Source organism: Siniperca chuatsi, linkage group LG3 (assembly GCF_020085105.1).
Source record: "Siniperca chuatsi isolate FFG_IHB_CAS linkage group LG3, ASM2008510v1, whole genome shotgun sequence".
Classification (NCBI taxonomy): domain Eukaryota; kingdom Metazoa; phylum Chordata; class Actinopteri; order Centrarchiformes; family Sinipercidae; genus Siniperca; species Siniperca chuatsi.
The window spans coordinates 20574023-20592712 of record NC_058044.1 but is presented as its reverse complement, the minus strand read 5'-3'; the positions used below and the strand labels follow the sequence as shown (position 1 = coordinate 20592712).

Below are 18690 nucleotides of genomic sequence, written 5' to 3'. Positions count from 1 at the left end.
GACATTCAAAGCATCATGTGCTGACATGTAAACTCTAAATGTCCATGAAAACAATAGCAGAATGCTCACACTCAGATCTGTGCATTTTACTGACATTTTTTCACCCCATTTACGATGTGCACCAGAAAAGGGCCCAGGGCAACACAGAACCAGTACTCAGAATCGCTTTATGATTTCAAGGAAAAGCAGAACAGAAAATGCCACACACAAAAAAAAAACATTTCTCTGTTACTTTTTTCTCCTCGTCTGTCTCTCTTTTTCTTGCTCTCCCAATCATTTGTTCTACCAAAGCAAGACATTCTTTCTGGATGATTTCAGCAGCTAAATAGATTTGGGGGGTTGGGGGGTGAAGAAAGGAGCTAAGGCAGCAGTGGCAAGTATTTGGGGCCAGACATAACTTCATGACTACAAGTTGAGCAATGAAAAATATGACTTCATCCTCCTTCGACGTGACAGCTGTGGAAGGGGAAAGTTAAGTGTGAAAACCAGCCCTGCAGAGCCACTGGAGGTTTTCATGCAGGAACCAGCGCTGCAGTTTACAGCTGGCAGTGTGTTCATGTGAGCGTGTGCATGCACTTAAAATGGTTATAGTCTGATTTCCTATCTACACGTTCTGTGCCGCAAGTTGACATATGATTAACACAAATGAAATGTTTCACTCTGTGTACATGCCATCATTAATTCAATGGAGGTTTTCAACATTTTGGACACTTTGCCCAGAAATGTTTTTGCTCACCAACATGTTGGATAACTTGAGTTTAGAGAATTACCAGGATGCACTGCAATTAATGTCCTATTTTTAAAGCAATACTTAAATCATAAGATTTAATGATAGTAGTATTTATTGTATTTTAGGCTTGAGTCTCAGTGTGTGTTGTAGAAAGAATATTTCATTTAAATTTTAAAATTAATGTTTTTCCAGCAGCTTGCATCATTATGACTACTAATAATGTCCACAAATAAGGTATTGTGACATTGTGCCAATGGGTTTTCTGCCCCCTCTTAACATGCCAATCCTTGATTGTAAAGAGGAAATCCATCTATATTTCCACTGGATACATCAATTCCTTCATGTTAACCTTCATAGCTTCATAATCAAAGCATACTTCCCTCAGTCTAACCAAAGTGTAGTGACACTGCACATGCAGCTGGACAGACCAGGCCGTTTGGTTTATTCCTGCAATCTTTGTCGTGCACACCATGAGTACCTGGTATCTCTGAAGGTGTGTGTTGGTCCCATAACAATCTTAGCTTTGTAGAAGTTACTCTGCTTCGCACACTACAGTGGTGTGAAAAAGTGTTTGCCCCCTTCCTGATTTTATTTTTTTTGCATGTTTGTCACACTTAAATGTTTCAGATCATTAAACTAATTTAAATATTAGTTAAAGATAACACAAGTAAACACAAAATGCAGTTTTTAAATGAAGGTTGTTATTAAGGGAAACAAAATCCAAACCTACATGGCCCTCTGTGAAATAGTGATTGCCCCCTAAACCTAATAACTGGTTGGGCCACCCTTAGCAGCAACAACTGCAATCAAGCATTTGCGATAACTGAGTCTTTTACAGCGCTGTGGAGGAATTTTGGCCCACTCATCTTTGCAGAATTGTTGTAATTCAACCACATTGAAGGGTTTTCGAGCATGAACTGCCTTTTTAAGGTCATGTCACAGCATCTCAATAGGATTCAGGTCAGGACTTTGACTAGGCCACTCCAAAGTGTTCATTTTGTTCTTCAGCCATTCAGAGGTGGACTTGCTGGTGTGTTTTGGATCATTGTCCTGCTGCAGAACCCAAGTTCGCTTCAGCTTGAGGTCACGAACAGATGGCCGGACATTCTCCTTCAGGAGTTTTTGGTAGAGAGCAGTTCAGCTTTATAACCTTTTCCAGACTGATAGATCTCAATTACTTTCTTTCTCATTTGTTCCTGAATTTCTTTGGATCTCGGCATGACGTCTAGCTTTTGAAGATCTTTTGGTCTACTTCACTTTGTCAGGCAGGTCCTATTTAAGTGATTTCTTGATTGAGAACAGGTATGACAGTAATCAGGCCTGGGTGTGGCTAGAGAAATTGAACTCAGGTGTTATAAACCACAGTTATGTTTTAACGGGGGGGGGTGGCAATCACCTTTTCACACAGGGCCATGTAGGATTGGTTTTTGTTTTCCCTTAATAATAACAACCTTCATTTAAAAACTGCATTTTGTGTTTACTTGTGTTATCTTTGACTAATATTTAAATTTGTTTGATGATCTGAAACATTTAAGTGTGACAAACATGCAAAAAAAAAGAAATCAGGAAGGGGGCAAACACTTTTTCACACTACTGTATGTACACTTACACACACACGGCAGCAAACCTCCAAAGTTAATAGGTAATAGTGCTGTCCTTCAAATTATATTGTAGAGTCATGTTCAGTGATGTTAAAGCTGGTCTTGTTTTCTGTATTATATTAAATTTGCTGTATGTGTTGAATTGTAGGAGTCGTACCGGCAGGTGATGAAGATGCGTCCAAAGGACCTCTGGAAAAGACTGATGATCAAATTCAGAGGAGAAGAGGGACTTGACTATGGCGGGGTAGCAAGGTACTTTGTCACATGTTTAATTTTTGGAGCTTTAAATGTCAGCCAGCCTTTTTTTATGCTTGTTTGAGCATTATTTGAAGTACAATTTTCACAGTGAATCTGTGTGTGCGTGTGTGTGTGTGTGTGTGTGCGTTAGGGAATGGTTATACCTGCTGTCCCACGAGATGCTGAACCCCTATTACGGCCTGTTCCAGTACTCCAGAGATGACATCTACACTCTACAGATTAACCCTGACTCTGCTGTCAACCCGGTAGGAATAATTCATTTTTATAATCATATATAACTCGTAATAGACGTCTGGTAATAAACTATGTATCCAGCCAGCCATCAGATACAGACAGAAACCTTAAAATTTCTCTTAGAATATGGGATGAAGACAGGATGTCTTTGTGATGATCAAGCTAGAATCACATTTTTAAAAAGTGGTCAGCAATGTTTATAGGGCAGCAGGTCTCTAATCAGACTAATTTAATCTGTCATATGACATCATATGAATTTCGTGTGTGTGTATATATAAAAAAGTCTTATGGGCGATTCATTGTTATAATTAGAATTTCATAATTCTATATATAATTATTGGTATTTGGATTCTGCTCACTCAGTATGTGGACAATTATAATTCTTTTTCTTTGCATGCTGTAAATTATGCTGACATTTGATAGAGCAGTGAACTGTCTCCTTTCTTGGGTATGCCTCTTTGGTACTGGCATTGTGGTAGAAATAATAATAATATAATCTAATAATAATAATAATAATAATAATAACAATCTTAATCTATCTATGTAATATAAAAACTGATATGATTTGAATAAAAGCCTCCATATCAATACCCCTGTTTAATGTGCAGGAGCACCTGTCGTACTTCCACTTCGTGGGTCGTATCATGGGCATGGCGGTGTTTCACGGCCACTACATCGACGGAGGCTTTACTCTGCCCTTCTACAAACAGCTGCTGGGCAAACCGATCACGCTGGACGATATGGAGTCTGTCGACCCCGACCTCCACAACAGCCTTGTCTGGATCCTGTAAGACTTCTTTTGTTTCCAGGCAACCTATCATTTTCTAAATTCTCTCACTAGCAACTCAAAGTTAGAGGAAACACATATATTACTGGTATTAAACACTAAGTGCAAAAACAATTAGAAACAAGTAGAAATACAGGTTACTTTAAAGTTATTTTCTATAACCTGTAACTTAATACTGATTTTCCTATTTCAGTAGAGCAGTAAACAACATTTACAGATGCTTTCACATAAATTCAACACATACACAAAAAGGGACAGAGCACATATACAGTACTTAAGATGCACATGCAAACTGTCCTCAACTTCGTAATGACTGTGGCGCCCTCTGCTGCAAGTTAAGCTGATTACATCTGATTTTAAAAATGAACGTCCTTGCTGGTTTAGAAGATTGAGTGTTTCCCACATGAGGACGCTGCAATAATCTTCCCTTGATAGGACCTACAGTAAATTTCGTAGGATCAATCCTACGAAATGAAGGAAAAAATGGAGTGAAGAGAAACAATTTCTGTAGAAGCTGCAAACTGATTCCTGTTGTCCCTCTTTAGGGACAATGACATCACCGGCGTCCTGGACCACACTTTCTGTGTAGAGCACAATGCCTATGGAGAAATCATCCAACATGAACTCAAACCCAATGGCAAGAGTATGCCCGTCTCAGAGGACACCAAGAAGGAGTATGTCAGGTATGGAGAGGGATGCACACACACAAAGAAGGATGTGACAACAACCTGCAGCAAGCAACCAAGTTCAATTTCAGCCCCACAAGTACCATGTTTTCACACGACTTGTCATTAATTCAGTGTCATGATGATGAATCTGTATTTGAAGTCTCTGAAGTGTTAAATAAACTGACGGGCTCTCTCATTTTCTCTGCAGGTTGTATGTGAACTGGCGTTTCCTGCATGGCATCGAGGCTCAGTTTCTGGCCCTGCAGAAAGGCTTCAATGAGGTTATTCCTCAACATCTGCTCAAATCCTTCGATGAGAAAGAACTGGAGGTACAAGAGAAGACTATTTCAAAATAAAAACAATCAAGTCACAGCTATGACCATCCCTTCTTGCACAGACACACCCACATGTGTATCATTTTAATTTTTGCTTTCTGGTGATAAAGAATGTCGTCTATTCCATCTTCCAAAACACAATAATTACTTTTGGTACACGTTCCTGTTATAATATGAATTCAAGTTAATATTTAAGTTTCTATTTCCCTCTTTACCTTCAGCTGATAGTGTGTGGCCTGGGAAAGATCGACATCACTGACTGGAAGTCCAACACCCGTCTGAAGCACTGCACCCCCGACAGCAACGTCGTCAAGTGGTTTTGGAAAGCAGTGGAGTCATTTGACGAGGAGAGGAGGGCCCGGCTACTGCAGTTTGTTACTGGCTCATCCAGAGTCCCGCTGCAAGGCTTCAAGGCTTTACAGGGTACTTATCTGACTGTGTGTGTGTGTGTGTGTGTGTGTGTGTGTGTGTGTGTGTGTGTGTGTGTGTGTGTGTGTTAACCTATTTCTTAGCCAGGTCTCTATTTCCAGTCCTAATGGTTTTCTCAGTGGAACTTTAGAGAGCTAAGGTCCTGCCCCACTTCTGGTTTAGCTTCTGTGCCACTAACTATTACTGCTCACAGAGGGATTCTTTTATTTTTCCATCCATATTTATAAAATAAATGGGTATCTACTACCAAACTTGCTAATAAAGTTTGAAGACCAAAAACAGAAGACTGATAATATTGTTAGAATTGAAAAATTGCGGCTCCCATCAGGCTATGTTTCCAGGAAGCAACCTTTATGTGGCTACGACTAGTGATATATATTGTTGAATATGTTGTTAAATGCTAAGAAAATAATTTACTTTCTTTGCTATTATGAGGTGCTCAAATTTTATTTATCTTACAGAAAATTCCAGGAGCATGTTTTAGTTTTGCCAGTGAAAGAAACCCTCTGATATTAAACAACTTATCAGGCTATGGCTAATGGAACAAAGGCTGGATTGAAAAGGATTCTATCAGGACTCTATTAGCTGAGATGTTGGTGAGTGTCTTAACAATGGAATTTGATGCTGAACTCCACCTGATGGATCCTGTTTGTGTTTTGACTGCAGGCGCTGCAGGGCCCAGACTATTCACCATTCATCAGATCGATGCTAACACCAACAATCTGCCCAAAGCCCATACCTGGTGTGTGCCACATGCAGTTGCAGACACACACATAGTTGCACACACATAACATGCACAAAATCTTTATCGTGATAATGGAAAACAATACCTTTCCATCTCTCCCAGCTTCATTCATATGAACTCTTTCTCTCCTCTCCAGCTTCAATCGGATTGACATTCCGGCCTACGAGAGCTACGACAAGCTGTACGACAAGCTGCTGACAGCCATCGAGGAGACCTGTGGCTTCGCAGTGGAATGAGAGACACATTGGAGAGTGTGTTTGTGTGTGAACATGTGTAACTGTGTGCAGGACTCTGATAGGCTATCATTGTCAGTGCGACGTGCCGACAGGCTCACTCAGAGCCTGATGCGTGCATCTTCGACCAGCCTGCAGTCTTCCTCTTCTCTCACACTCTCCGCATTCTTCCCTTATTGATATGTGTTTGAACAGCTGCTAGAGAGTCAACCCCTGTCATTTATTGTTTATTCAGTTATTTGTTTGGGTTTTGTTTGTTTTGTTTTGGTGTAGTTTGTGTGAAATACAGAAAGCAAATTAAGAGATGTCAAGTTAAGAGCTGCAGCATTTCTTTCAACAGCTGTGAGTGAGCCGTTTGTTTTTGGCGGCTCCCTTTGCATTGAGAAGAAGAAACGGCACTGCCTGGTCAGCTCACTTTAAATGTATTCAAATCAGGAAGCAGTTTATCAACTTACAGTTCAGCATCTTACAAAAGTGTTTCTTTTAAAAACTCTCCCTAGGCATTTGAGAACAGTGTATTTTGTTTTGCAATTTAAACTGATTGAATTGATCCATGTCATGCTACTGAATCTTGAACACTGCAGGTAGCCATATCTTGCCCTTAGTAGCCATCTTAACCTCAACCAATACACCTTCCAGTCCTCATGGCTGCAGAGTTGGTGTGCTTCATCTTGTAGGAGTGCCACAAATTCATCCTACCTCAGTATAATGCTTTGATAGTTGAAGGGTTTCATTCCAAAAAGGCTATGTATTCTTTTTTGGAGAAGTTGATCATTCAAATTCAGAATAGAAAATCTTTAGTTTTTACAGCAATGCTCCATAATTTAATTTTCACACCAGCAGTCATTTTCATCTGTAAAACCATATAATTTAAATTGTGAATATATCATTTTGAAATGGAAGTCATACAGACTGACTTGGACGTGGGTCTGATGTTTTGTGGCATTTTTGAGTCGAGCTTGTCGTTGGTTGTTTAAAGTTTCGGGACGGACTCTGATTGGACTCTGGTTAAGAAGAAGGTATGAATCTTGTTTTTTTTTCCCTGAATCACTGCAGTGTGGCCACAGCTCTTGTAAACGTGTGTCTGTATGTTTCTGCATATGTATGTAAGTGTGCATTTGTATGTTAGGAAGGTAGACATTTTACAGATGAATTCCCCATCATCTCTACTAGCACAGTATCCTGTATTTGAAGCTGCAGAGCTGATTGAACCTCACTTTTTGAGCCTGGTTCATCGTCTTTTTCCCTCATTTACACATATGTCTCCAGCAGTTACAAGTATGCATGTTTCCTTTTTTTGTAATCCAACCCAGCACACTTCCTGTCAGATCATATGTGAAAAGGGCACAACTGTCCATGGGACCAGGCTTGATAAAAAAGCTATTCAAGGCAGGCGTCTATTTTCAGTCACATCGTCAGTTTAAAAAGACAGAAACATTTCTTTTTCTCTGTCTTGTCACTTTAGAGCACTTTACAAACTGAGCAGTTATAGCAGGAGTTCTTTCTTCACAGTAGATTAAAATATATCACGTTTCATTTGCTATACAACTACATTAGAAATATACAGATTAAAAAATATCTATACACCTGTAATTTTTGAGTATATATGTACAAATACATAGCTATTTTGTATATTGTTGCTTGTTCTTTCTGTTCAATTTAAATGCAAGCATGTTGGTGTCTGTCACAGACCTCTTTGCATTCTCAGGTGAAGTTGTCCTTTGTATTTTAAATTGTTTTTGTTTGTTTTTTTACATTTATTAGGCTAGTATGTGAGGAGGGGTAAAACTGTTTTTAATTGAAACTATATTTCAGAGGCCCTGTCCCATGATAGTGTGTAAAAGTTGGCAGTTTAAAGAGCTATTTTCTTTTGGTCAATCACTTTCACTTATTAACACACCCATACCTTCATAGGAGAACCTGAATGGCCATATTTGCTGCTCTGGAGGTCTGTGTCACCACTGAATACCAAACAGCACAGACGACAATATTATTTCATATGCACAGGAGCAGTCTGTCATGAATTTTTAAAAAGCGAGGAAATAATAGACTGAATGCTGATGGTGGCCTCAAATCCTCAGAGCTGCAAATGCTGGCAGTTGACTGCTGCTGAACTCCTTGATGCTACATGGTGAAAATGATCAACCAAAATGAAAAGTCACTAGAAACCAGAGAGGCAACAGTGAGGAGCGTCTCCCATCACCGGAGCCTCCATCCAAAGAAAACCCTCTGCATGAATGGATGCTCAACAGAGAAAGCCTATTTATTTGCATAATTATTACGCTTGGAAAACCTTTTGACTTCTATGTATGCTGCCTGCATTTATTGGTAACCATGAATAGTTTGTTAGCTTATACTCAGAAACCTTGAGTTTTTTATTTTGTGGTCATCATGAAACAAAACAGAGTACATTGTAATTGTCGTCTTTGTACAGTTACAGAGAAATTTATTTGATTTTATCTGTAATAATCTGACTCAGAGATGGAAAAGAAATGCATTACAAGTTTTTTTGCACACATTATCACATTATGCATACTTAGGCTCCAAGTTATAATCAGACACTTCCTTCTATTTACCAAATAGTTTAAAAAAATTATATATATATATATATATATATAATTTTTTTTTTTAATCTCACATGTTCTTGATATGCACACATCACATGTATGTTTGTCCAGTGCACACAGTCCACTTCTGCTCTTTGATTCTTTTTGTCAGCACCAAGTTTTCTGGCTGGTTCAGTCTTTTTAGTCTACTCTGATTGATCTGATGAATCTAATTGAACAAACTGAGATCCAGTTCTGGTCAAAATGATGTGCTTTAATCATATATTTCATTGGTTACAGACCACAACAAGCTGTGTAATGTTCAGCAAACTCTCTCCCCACACTTCCATGTACACATTTACAGGTTTATGTGCAAATTTTGTGTGTGTGTGTGTGTGTAAATGACTTTTGATTGAATTCAGTACAAAACAGAAAAAGAATCTTAGGGTTTTTTTTAACTGCACCATGTTTTATTTCTTTCGATTTCCTATCTGTTTTTGTATTTATTACTACAGTACATGTGTTCATAGTTTTTCACATCAGCTGCTCTGTGAGCTTGTAAGTGACACCTGTACATAAGGACAATAAAGAAGCAAAGTAATAAACTTCTTGTACCCTTGCAGAAAGCTGAGCAATAAAACTATGCTGTTTGGACCTCACAGCATTATGTTTTATAGTACCATGTGTATTACTGTCCTTTTTCCTGCTCAAGAGAAAAGGGAAAACTTAGGACAAATTATACAAAATCTTATTTGGTAGGTTTTACGTTCCTGTAAGTTTTCTGAATCATTTATTATTAAAATTGGAAATAACATTGAGTCTATCAAGCTTATCCATAATATGATTCTGCTTCAGGAGCTACTTAAGAGATTTTTAAGCAGTGGTGGAAGAAGTATTGAGATTGTCAAGTAAAAGTATCAATCATCAATGTAAAAATACTTCATTACAAGTAAAGGTAAAAAGCAAAAATACAGAAGTGTTATCAGCAAAACGTACTTTAAAGAATGTGTTCTGTAAGTTATTCTATTATTGGATTATTATTTACAGATACATTATGGAGTAGGTAGTGTTTTAATGTTGCAGCTGATCAAGGTGGAGCTAATCATACCTACTATTTTCTGCATAGTTGAATCTACAACACATTTTCTGGTACAACCTGCATTTCCCCGCACTCACACAAACAAGGTTTCAACATTGTTACATTTAAAGCAGCGAGAGCCTGACTTCTTCCGCATTTCCCTGGACTCTGTATCCTCTAGTGTGTCGAACTACACAATGTTTTATGAGAACCTGTATAATGGTGTTTCACATTCTAAACATTCAATATGTTTATATTGAATGTTTATATTCAATATTCTCACACTCTTCAGGGAAAATTGGGGGAGAACCACAATAAATAGATATCTCTGTGTGCTTGGCTCCTTATCACAATCTATCAGTATGGCAAAGAGAACCTCTGTTCAGAGGGCCAGAATTCATCTTAGAAGAGATAAGCTTGTGTGAAGTGTGGAAGACGTAGAATTCTCTGAACATGAGGATCACGTCTCGGGTCACGGGTCTGACAGTGAGTTTGGAAAAGAGGATGAGACTGACCCTTAGCCAGCCCCGAGACCAGCACGTCTGGAGACAGCCCCAAGTCCAGACAGTCATGAACCAGCCCGACAGCAGCCCGCAGGAGGAGAAATGTGAGTGTTGAAAAATGGTTTAATTGAATGGTCTTCTTGCCCATGGAATAAGCCATTGACTGCCAACGTGATAAGGATGAAACCAGGGCTGATGCAGATGGCAGCTACTCATGTGCAGGACATAAAGGCTTCTTTTTATCCCAGACACCATGCAGAAAATTTGGAGGGAAGGCGTGTTTTTTGGAGAAAAATGGAAGGGAAATGACCAAACCCATTTGCAGGCTTATTTGGGGGTTGTTATCCTGGCTGGTGTTTTTAGATCAAATGGTGAAACTACATAATGCCTGTGGGATGCAGAAACTGGAGGAGAACTACCCCAGGCAACAATGTCTCTGGAAAACTTCCACATCATTTGTTTGTTCAAGACAAACATGATCTATTCCCCCACGTCTTAAAGGTTCTGTAAATGAGATTCTGAACATTAATATAGCAGCAAGCAACTATTTGCTATGTAAAGATATAGTGGCGCAATGGCGCCCTGAGCAGAGAATGAAGTCACCCTCCCTTTATCTCCCTTTCAGTGTTGTAATCTGAGCTTCTCTGTTCTTTGTTTTGGTAGCCGGTCCGGGTGCGCGTGCATGTGATTCCCTCCCTGTTGGCCCTCCCCGCGTTTAAAAAAAGACTACAAGTGACCTCCCACACAGCATTGTAATATCGAGATGGCAGAGTACAGTTCAGCAGAAGGCGACTTTCCAGATTTTCCTCCACCGAAGAAGAAAACTCGTTCTTCGGCTAAAAAGGCCTCCGACAAAGAGAGAGGTAAGACCAGAATCAACATTGGTCTGGCGTTTCCGAGATGGAGAGCCCTACGAGCTGCTGAAGGGCTCCAACTTGACTCGGAGCTGGCCTTTCTTCTTCTCGATGCGTGAGTAACGTCATGGTTACATATTACATGTCTGTTTTCATAGCTGACCGGCGCTAGGGCGCAGATCCCGGGGGTCGGAGGGGACGAGTCCCCTCAAACTTCTGCAAAACATGAAGTTGTCCCCGCCAATAAATGATTTATACATAAAGTGTGTAATTGAAAATATATATTTAATAGAGGCCGACTCCACTTTTGAATAATTCACGCATAAAACACAACAGCTATTTGAAGGTTTTGTTTATGTCCCCCCTATGTATCATGCTCGGTGGTCTGACCCGTTTGCCTTTCCTGCTCAGCTTCCAGACGAGACGTAGCCGGTGTTGTGGTGCATGGATGTATATCATAGTCTGTTCTGACATGGATGTATATTTCCGTGTGTTCTGCAGTCCTGTGTTCACGGCATAGGTGATATAGTGTGAGAAAAACATTAACATTACGTTTGTTATTAGCGCTCTATCTATCTATTTTGCTTTTTACATAAATTGTTATGACTTTATTGTTTTAAAACCCCAACAATGTTGTGGGTACACCAGACCCACGAACACTGGGAGAGTAACGTAATTAGGAACACAAGAGTTAAATACTTGAAATGTTAAATGTACTTAATTTCCACCACTGTATTGGGGAAATATGTAGTGGAGTAACTAAGCCTTTTGCAGGTTATCTTAAGGTATTGTATGTATTAAAATATATACATATAGTGAATGTTTTGGTTCGGTTGCGTTTACCTTTTATGTGATACCACAGATACAGTCTATGTAGTATGTGATACAATGTTTCATTAAAGTTTCAACAACAAAAAATGACGTACGGCAGCCGGGAGGAGCCAAAAAGCCAAAACAGGACATATAAGAGCCACAGTTTAGCCTTTGTTTTAGCCTTAATTCATCATGTTTTAGCCACAAGACAACACCGTATAAATGGTGAAAATGGAAGACTGTGAAGGCATGGAAGAAGGACCTTCATTAACTAATGAACCGTCTGTGAAGAAACCTAAGAAGCCTCTATCGGAGGAGGCCAGGAGGGTGAAGCGGGAGAATGACAGACAGCGAGGGAGGACCAGAGTAAACCTCGGCCCGGCGTACAGTGCCTGGAAAAAACTGCGGGACAAGAATGGCTTCAAAACTGACGCTGAGATGGCTTTCTTTCTCATAAATATGTAAGTAAAACACCAGTCAGGTTAGAAACATTGCTGTGAGGTTCTCTTACATATTTCGGGTGCCTCCCTCCCACAATGGACTGATGTAAAGATGACATGAAGCAAAACTGCCAGTTAAACCAGACTTACTTGATTAAATCAGCTTGGAAATTGTGTTTTATAAAACATGTTCAAAAAAGTATATTTAAATACTGTGGCTGTTATGCAGTGGTGGAAAGTAACTAAAGTTAAGTACATTTACCATAGACTGTATAAAACAGCCATTTACTCAAGGAACTTACTGTAGGCTGGTGGGGGTAGGGGGTGCGCGATTCTAATCCAATACACTTTTTGTCAAATTCAGTGAATATCTCCCGATCCGCTAGCTGTCAGCTCAGTGTATGCGCTGAAAAAATAACCCGGTGTTTGAACACAGCCCTGGCTCTGTAGATGGGAAACAAACAAGTGGCTCGGACCGACACAACACTATTCCAGCCAATGGGCAACATGTGGCGTTCGTGCTCGTGCACAGGACAAGCGGCAGTGGGAGCGAGAGGGACGGTAAATCTGGCACATGCTAACGTATTCGCATTGTCCAGAAGGAGAGATGGCCGAGAAACAGCCAAAGAGGAGAAGGTCAGAAGAACAAAAAAGGAAAAAGAAGTTTTATGATGATGCAAGGTCGAAGACCCGTATTAACATCGGCGAGGCGTTCCAACGGTGGAGAGACCTCCGAGAGTTGAAAGGCATGAAGACGGATGCGGAGGTTGCTCTGTTTCTGCTTGACTGGTGGGTAACATTACAGAACCAATAGGTCAGTATTGTTTTGCCCTGTTTGCTAATGTTTGTGATTTGTGTGTCAGGTAACGTTACATGACTTGCCCACGGACATTCAACTTACGTTCTAGTTTGCCAAGCTGTGCTGTTGTTGTGGTGTTAGCTATAGCAGCAGGAGAGTTGTGAGTATCGCTGTGTGCTGGTTCTGGGAAACGTCTCGTCCTCTCTGGCTGTTAGCTTCTCAGCAGCAACTGTAGGGACAGTTTGCTAACTCACAACCTGGCCAACGTTAGTTACATTACTTGCTGTGTCGTTGTTCGCTCTATATCATGGTATTTGTCCGCACAACCACGAAGACCTAACAACACGTTTGCTAAACGCTGTGGGATTATCAGGATTGAATTCGAAATACGATGCTAGTAACGTTACTCTCCTTGTTAGCTCTGCTAACGTTACAGACCTACGACCCTGTCCTCGTTCACTGTTGTTTAGTCAAAACAGTCTAAACAACTAACTCTCGCTAGTTTTCACTCCGTTGTGTTTGGATGCTGTGTTTGCATGTCGTTCGTTTGATGACGTTTTGCAGTATGTTTGTTTTACGCTCAAGCAGTACTAGCTCCGGATTCCGCCATATTGCCCAGTTAGTGTTGTTGCCTTGGCAATGCGCATCCATGAATTTGGGGGGGAGAGCGCTTCTGAAGGAGCATTGAGGGGAGGGGTGTATGTGTTTGACTGTTGAGTTCAAATATCAACAGTCTTTCTCCAGAATCGCTTACCCCGCCTTTTTAACTAAGGTAAACCTTTTCTATTATAACTTAAGAACCATAATAGTCCACATATTCATAAAATAAAGCTAAATCAGCCATTGAATTATCAGTAATAATCTAGCTCACAGGTGTTACACCGTATGCTGTAACCCGTCAGATTCTGTGATCGGACTTGATGTCATCATGATGTGAAAAACAAATATGGCGCCTAAAGCGCCCCAAAAATCGGTAGACTCTTTTGTTAAGACGAAGAGGGTTAGATCAGAGGAGGGCCAGCGAGCAAAAAGAGAAAGTGACAAACGGCGCAGTAAGACAAGAATAACCATCGGTGCGGCAATTTCAAAGTGGCAACAAGTTAAGAAACAATGCAGTATTAAAACTGACTCAAAGATGGCTTTTATTCTGCTGGACAGGTAGGTTAGGTCTGTATCGTCGTAACGTTAACAGACTAATATCAATTATAACTAACGTGAACGTAGTGTAGAAACGTGTTATCAGTCTCTGTCAGTGTGTTTCCTTATACTGTATGTGTATGAATTAACCAGCAAGCTAACCGCAATGTTTTATGTTTGTAGTTATCTTCGGACCAAGGCAGAGAGTCGACCTGAACGGCCAACCCTTGAAAGGAGTTCTTCGACTGAAACCTGGTGAGAGGGCCTGTGTGTAAATTTGTTAGTTTTATTTTTAGTACCACTTCCTCATAGTTTTGCTAACATTACTGTGTCTGTAACTGATAAGCTACCTGAAAACATTCACATTCTAGCTTTTTTTAAGTCAATGATAAATAGTATAACACGTTAGTCCCACAAGCTGCCGAATACACATGCTAACGTATAACTTCATTTATACCCTTGTGCTTTTTTTTTTTTAGTGAAAGTGTGCATTGTGAATACCCATTTATGATGAGTTCACCAAATGAAGATGAGTGGGAAACCTGTGCTGCTCCTTCTGTCCAGTCATCTGGCAATGGAAAGGTAAATGTGACTGACAAATCTCCATGTAGTGCTAAAATGATCAGTCACTTAGACTGAAAATTAAGCTTGTTTTGACAATTGCTTGACAATTTCTGTTTGATATTGTGAACTGAAAATATTTGGGTTTTGAACTGCTGGTTGGGCAAAACAAGCAGTCTGAATACATCTCCCCACATTGGGAACTTGTGACAGCGATTTTCTGATACATTGTAGTCTAAACGATTAATCACTATTGAAAAAAAATATATAATTGGCAGATTGATCAATAATGAAAATATTTGTTAGTTGCAGTGAACATTTGAGGATTGATAAAAGTGGATTATCCTCACTGAAAAATATTCAGTATAGTCTCCAGCTCCAAAACAGTACTCTAAAGATGTGATATCCCACAGATAAGAGTTGTGGCTTCTTTACTTTTTGCTCTTGTTCATTTAAAAAGCACATAAAAAGATGACATGAACAATATGCAAATAATGATTACTGTAATTTAAAATAAGTAATCCATAATTCTTAGTTGCCTGGGTGGGATGTCCTGCTTTTCTTGTACCACTTTAGTGTTGATTGTCTAACCATGCAGACACTTCTATCTGAAACACATTGCACACTGCAAGTGAAAGCATCAAACATTGATGACTTTCATTTGAATTTTAAAAATGGTGGTGTGCAAAAGTGTCTGCCCCCTTCCTGTTTTTTTTTGCATGTTTGTCACACTTAAATGTTTCAGAACAAACAAATTTAAATATTAATCAAAGATAACACAAGGAAACACAAAATGCAGTTTTTAAAATGAAGGTTGTTATTAAGGGAAAACAAAATCCAAACCTACATGGCCCTGTGTGAAAAAGTGATTGCCCCCTAAACCTAATAACTGGTTGGGCCACCCTTAGCAGCAACAACTGCAATCAAGCATTTGCGATAACTTGCAATGAGTCTTTTACAGCACTGAATTTTGGCCCACTCATCTTTGCAGAATTGTTGTAATTCAGCCACATTGGAGGGTTTTCGAGCATGAACTGCCTTTTTAAGGTCATGCCACAGCATCTCAATAGGATTCAGGTCAGGACTTTGACTAGGCCACTCCAAAGTCTTCATTTTGTTCTTCTTCAGCCATTCAGAGGTGGACTTGCTGGGGTGTTTTGGATCATTGTCCTGCTGCAGAACCCAAGTTTGCTTCAGCTTGAGGTCACGAACAGATGGCCGGACCTTCTCCTTCAGGAGTTTTTGGTAGACAGCAGAATTCATGGTTCCATCTATCACAGCAAGTCTTTCAGGTCCTGAAGCAGCAAAACAGCCCCAGACCATCACACTACCACCACCATATTTTACTGTTGGTATGATGTTCTTTTTCTGAAATGCAGTGTTACTTTTACGCCAGATGTAATGGGACACACGCCTTCCAAGAAGTTTAACTTTTGTCTTGTCAGTCCACAGAGTATTTTCCCAAAAGTCTTGGGAATCATCAAGATCTTTTCTGGCAAAAATGAGACAAGCCTTAATGCTCTTTTTGCTCAGCAGTGGTTTTTATCTTGGAACTCTGCCATGCAGGCCATTTTTGCCCAGTCTCTTTCTTATGGTGGAGTCATGAACACTGACCTTAACTGAGGTAAGTGAGGCCTGCAGTTCTTTAGATGTTGTTGTGGGGTCTTTTGTGACCTCTTGGATGAGTCGTCACTGCGCTCTTGGGGTAATTTTGGTCGATCGGCCGGCCACTCCCGGGAAGTTTCACTACTGTTCCATGTTTTCGCCATTTGTAGATAATGGCTCTCACTGTGGTTCGCTGGAGTCCCAAAGCTTTAGAAATGGCTTTATAACCTTTTCCAGACTGATAGATCTCAATTACTTTCTTTCTCATTTGTTCCTGAATTTCTTTGGATCTCGGCATGATGTCTAGCTTTTGAAGATCTTTTAGTCTACTTCACTTTGTCAGGCAGGTTCTATTTAAGTGATTTCTTGATTGAGAACAGGTGTGGCAGTAATCAGGCCTGGGTGTGGCTAGAGAAATTGAACTCAGGTGTGATAAACCACACTTTTTAAATCACCTTTTCACACAGGGCCATGTAGGATTGGATTTTGTTTTGTTTTCCCTTAATAATAACCTTCATTTAAAAACTGCATTTTGTATTTACTTGTGTTATCTTTGACTAATATTTGTTTGATGATCTGAAACATTTAAGTGTGACAAACATGCAAAGAAATCAGGAAGGGGGCAAACACTTTTTCACACTACTGCATGCATGCATGATTATAAACTCAGTCGCTTTCAGTTGAGTTGCTGTTTGCACCTGGAAAACAGAACAGTGTCTTTACTTCTGTATCACATTGACTTGATGCTACTAGCTGATCAGAGCCAACATGAAGCCAAACAGTTGTTTTTTGTTTTTAAGCTTTGACTTGCAGTTTGCAGCGACTTTCACTGTCATAAACTCTTACCATTGCAAATGCTTTTGGTCTCATGTTAAACCAACAAAAGATTTGAGCGGTTTATAAAACAGTTTATCAATGAGCACAAGTCATCTCTCTTTCGCCAAGATCTGTTTCCACCTCTGTTCATCTCCAACATTTCAGCTGCAGACAATGCACTTTAGTTTTACAATTTATTGCACTAATTTTTAATATCTTAACTTATTTTTGTGGTAGGTTTTATTTCTCTTTTTATTATAATACTCCATTTATGTCTTTTATGTCATTTGTGAGACTGTCGTGAATGACGTGCTATATAAATGAAATTGTGTCGCCTGTTTTCACTAAGCTTTGTGCTGACGGATGGCTGTTCCCATTTTAAGGAGTCAGCAAAAAAAGATGCTGCTTGTCAACGACCAAAAAGTCAAGATGAGTGGACGATAACCAACCAGTCAGAAAATAAAGAAAATAGAGGTGAGTCATCTTCACATTACCAAAGTCCTTCTGCAGCAAAAAAAAATTGTAAAGATTGCAAGCAAATTGTTTACAGGCAGGAAAAGTGAAGTAATAACTGACATATTTAAAATGGATCCACACAGATATTCAAGACGACGAGGATGAAGAATTCAGCACCTCATTAAGTGTCGGAGATGGACGCTACCTGGTGGATTTGGGAAGGTATTCTGATATTATTGATAATGACGATCCGGTTTGAAGGTTTTGTTGTTTCAATTTGACACGTAACCTCCTTTTTCTCACCCATACCATCCCCCAGCTTTACATATACATGCATTATTTCGATACTTGGTGTACTGAACACATTGAAATAAGAGCTCGCCGTGCTATTCATGCATCTTTTCCGACTCCCTCAGCTCGTCAGAGTTCATCGTCGATGAAGAGTGCATCCTTCAGCTGTTCGAGTCATGCCAGGAATGCAACAGACAATGTACAGTTAGAAAACAAATCAACGGACTAAAGCTTGTGGTTTACCAGACGTGCTGTTTCTGTGGAAGCCGTTGTAAATGGACTAACCTGCCCGATGACGATGATGGTGATTTTCAGATAAATGGAAAAGATGCAGCACATGGGCAGACCAACTCAATGCAACGCAACGCAATGTCACCAAGCAGTAATACTAGTTGAGATAATGTCGTGTCTGAAATGATGCTCCAAGTGGACAGTGGTTGTACTGAGATTACACTGAATCAGGAATATGTTCCAGTTTGTTTTTGTTTATTTCCCTGTGATACAGTGGACTAGGCAGCTGAACTTATTCTGCTGCCTCTGTGCAGTTTGGCTGTTTTTCTCTTCAATATCATGAAGCTGTCATCAACTTCTCTGTATGTGTTTATTTATGTCCCGATGCCATCACACATATCAAAGAACCATCTGATGGAAGCGAGAGGGTGGTTGCCTCAGCATTTGTCTGTTAATATCATGCATATGACAGCCAAGTGAGAGGGAGGGAGAAGGGAGAAGACTTGGCTTTTGATTTGCAGGTAAGACTGTTCTGGTGAA

At 39.9% G+C, this 18690-nt stretch overlaps 2 protein-coding genes across 11 annotated transcripts in view; both read left to right on the top strand.

Moving 5' to 3' along the window:
* LOC122873896 (E3 ubiquitin-protein ligase SMURF2-like) overlaps positions 1 to 9245 on the top strand; it is a 67258-nt gene extending 58013 nt beyond the window's left edge. For all 3 annotated transcript variants that reach the window (XM_044191209.1, XM_044191207.1, XM_044191208.1), the window contains 8 exons: positions 2480 to 2583; positions 2720 to 2834; positions 3432 to 3610; positions 4156 to 4293; positions 4487 to 4607; positions 4835 to 5036; positions 5709 to 5784; positions 5924 to 9245. In XM_044191209.1, coding sequence (XP_044047144.1) covers positions 2480 to 2583; positions 2720 to 2834; positions 3432 to 3610; positions 4156 to 4293; positions 4487 to 4607; positions 4835 to 5036; positions 5709 to 5784; positions 5924 to 6023 — 1035 coding nt within the window. In that variant the 3' untranslated portion in view covers positions 6024 to 9245. The remainder of the gene's footprint in view (positions 1 to 2479; positions 2584 to 2719; positions 2835 to 3431; positions 3611 to 4155; positions 4294 to 4486; positions 4608 to 4834; positions 5037 to 5708; positions 5785 to 5923) is intronic.
* A 265-nt stretch (positions 9246 to 9510) lies between these two features.
* LOC122873898 lies at positions 9511 to 18505 on the top strand. 8 transcript variants are annotated; one of them, XM_044191218.1, is made up of 7 exons: positions 9511 to 11116; positions 12854 to 13043; positions 14374 to 14445; positions 14670 to 14772; positions 17556 to 17646; positions 17772 to 17850; positions 18045 to 18505. In XM_044191218.1, exons 1-7 carry the CDS (start codon positions 11113 to 11115, stop codon positions 18313 to 18315), a joined length of 810 nt encoding a protein of 269 aa, XP_044047153.1. In that variant the 5' UTR covers positions 9511 to 11112; the 3' UTR covers positions 18316 to 18505. The 8 variants fall into 8 exon arrangements, with proteins under 8 accessions (XP_044047153.1, XP_044047151.1, XP_044047146.1 ...); XM_044191219.1 differs by lacking the exon at positions 9511 to 11116 and adding an exon at positions 11125 to 12275; XM_044191214.1 differs by lacking the exon at positions 9511 to 11116 and adding an exon at positions 11125 to 12275 and having other exon boundaries at positions 12691 to 13043.
* The last annotated feature ends 185 nt before the right edge of the window (positions 18506 to 18690 follow it).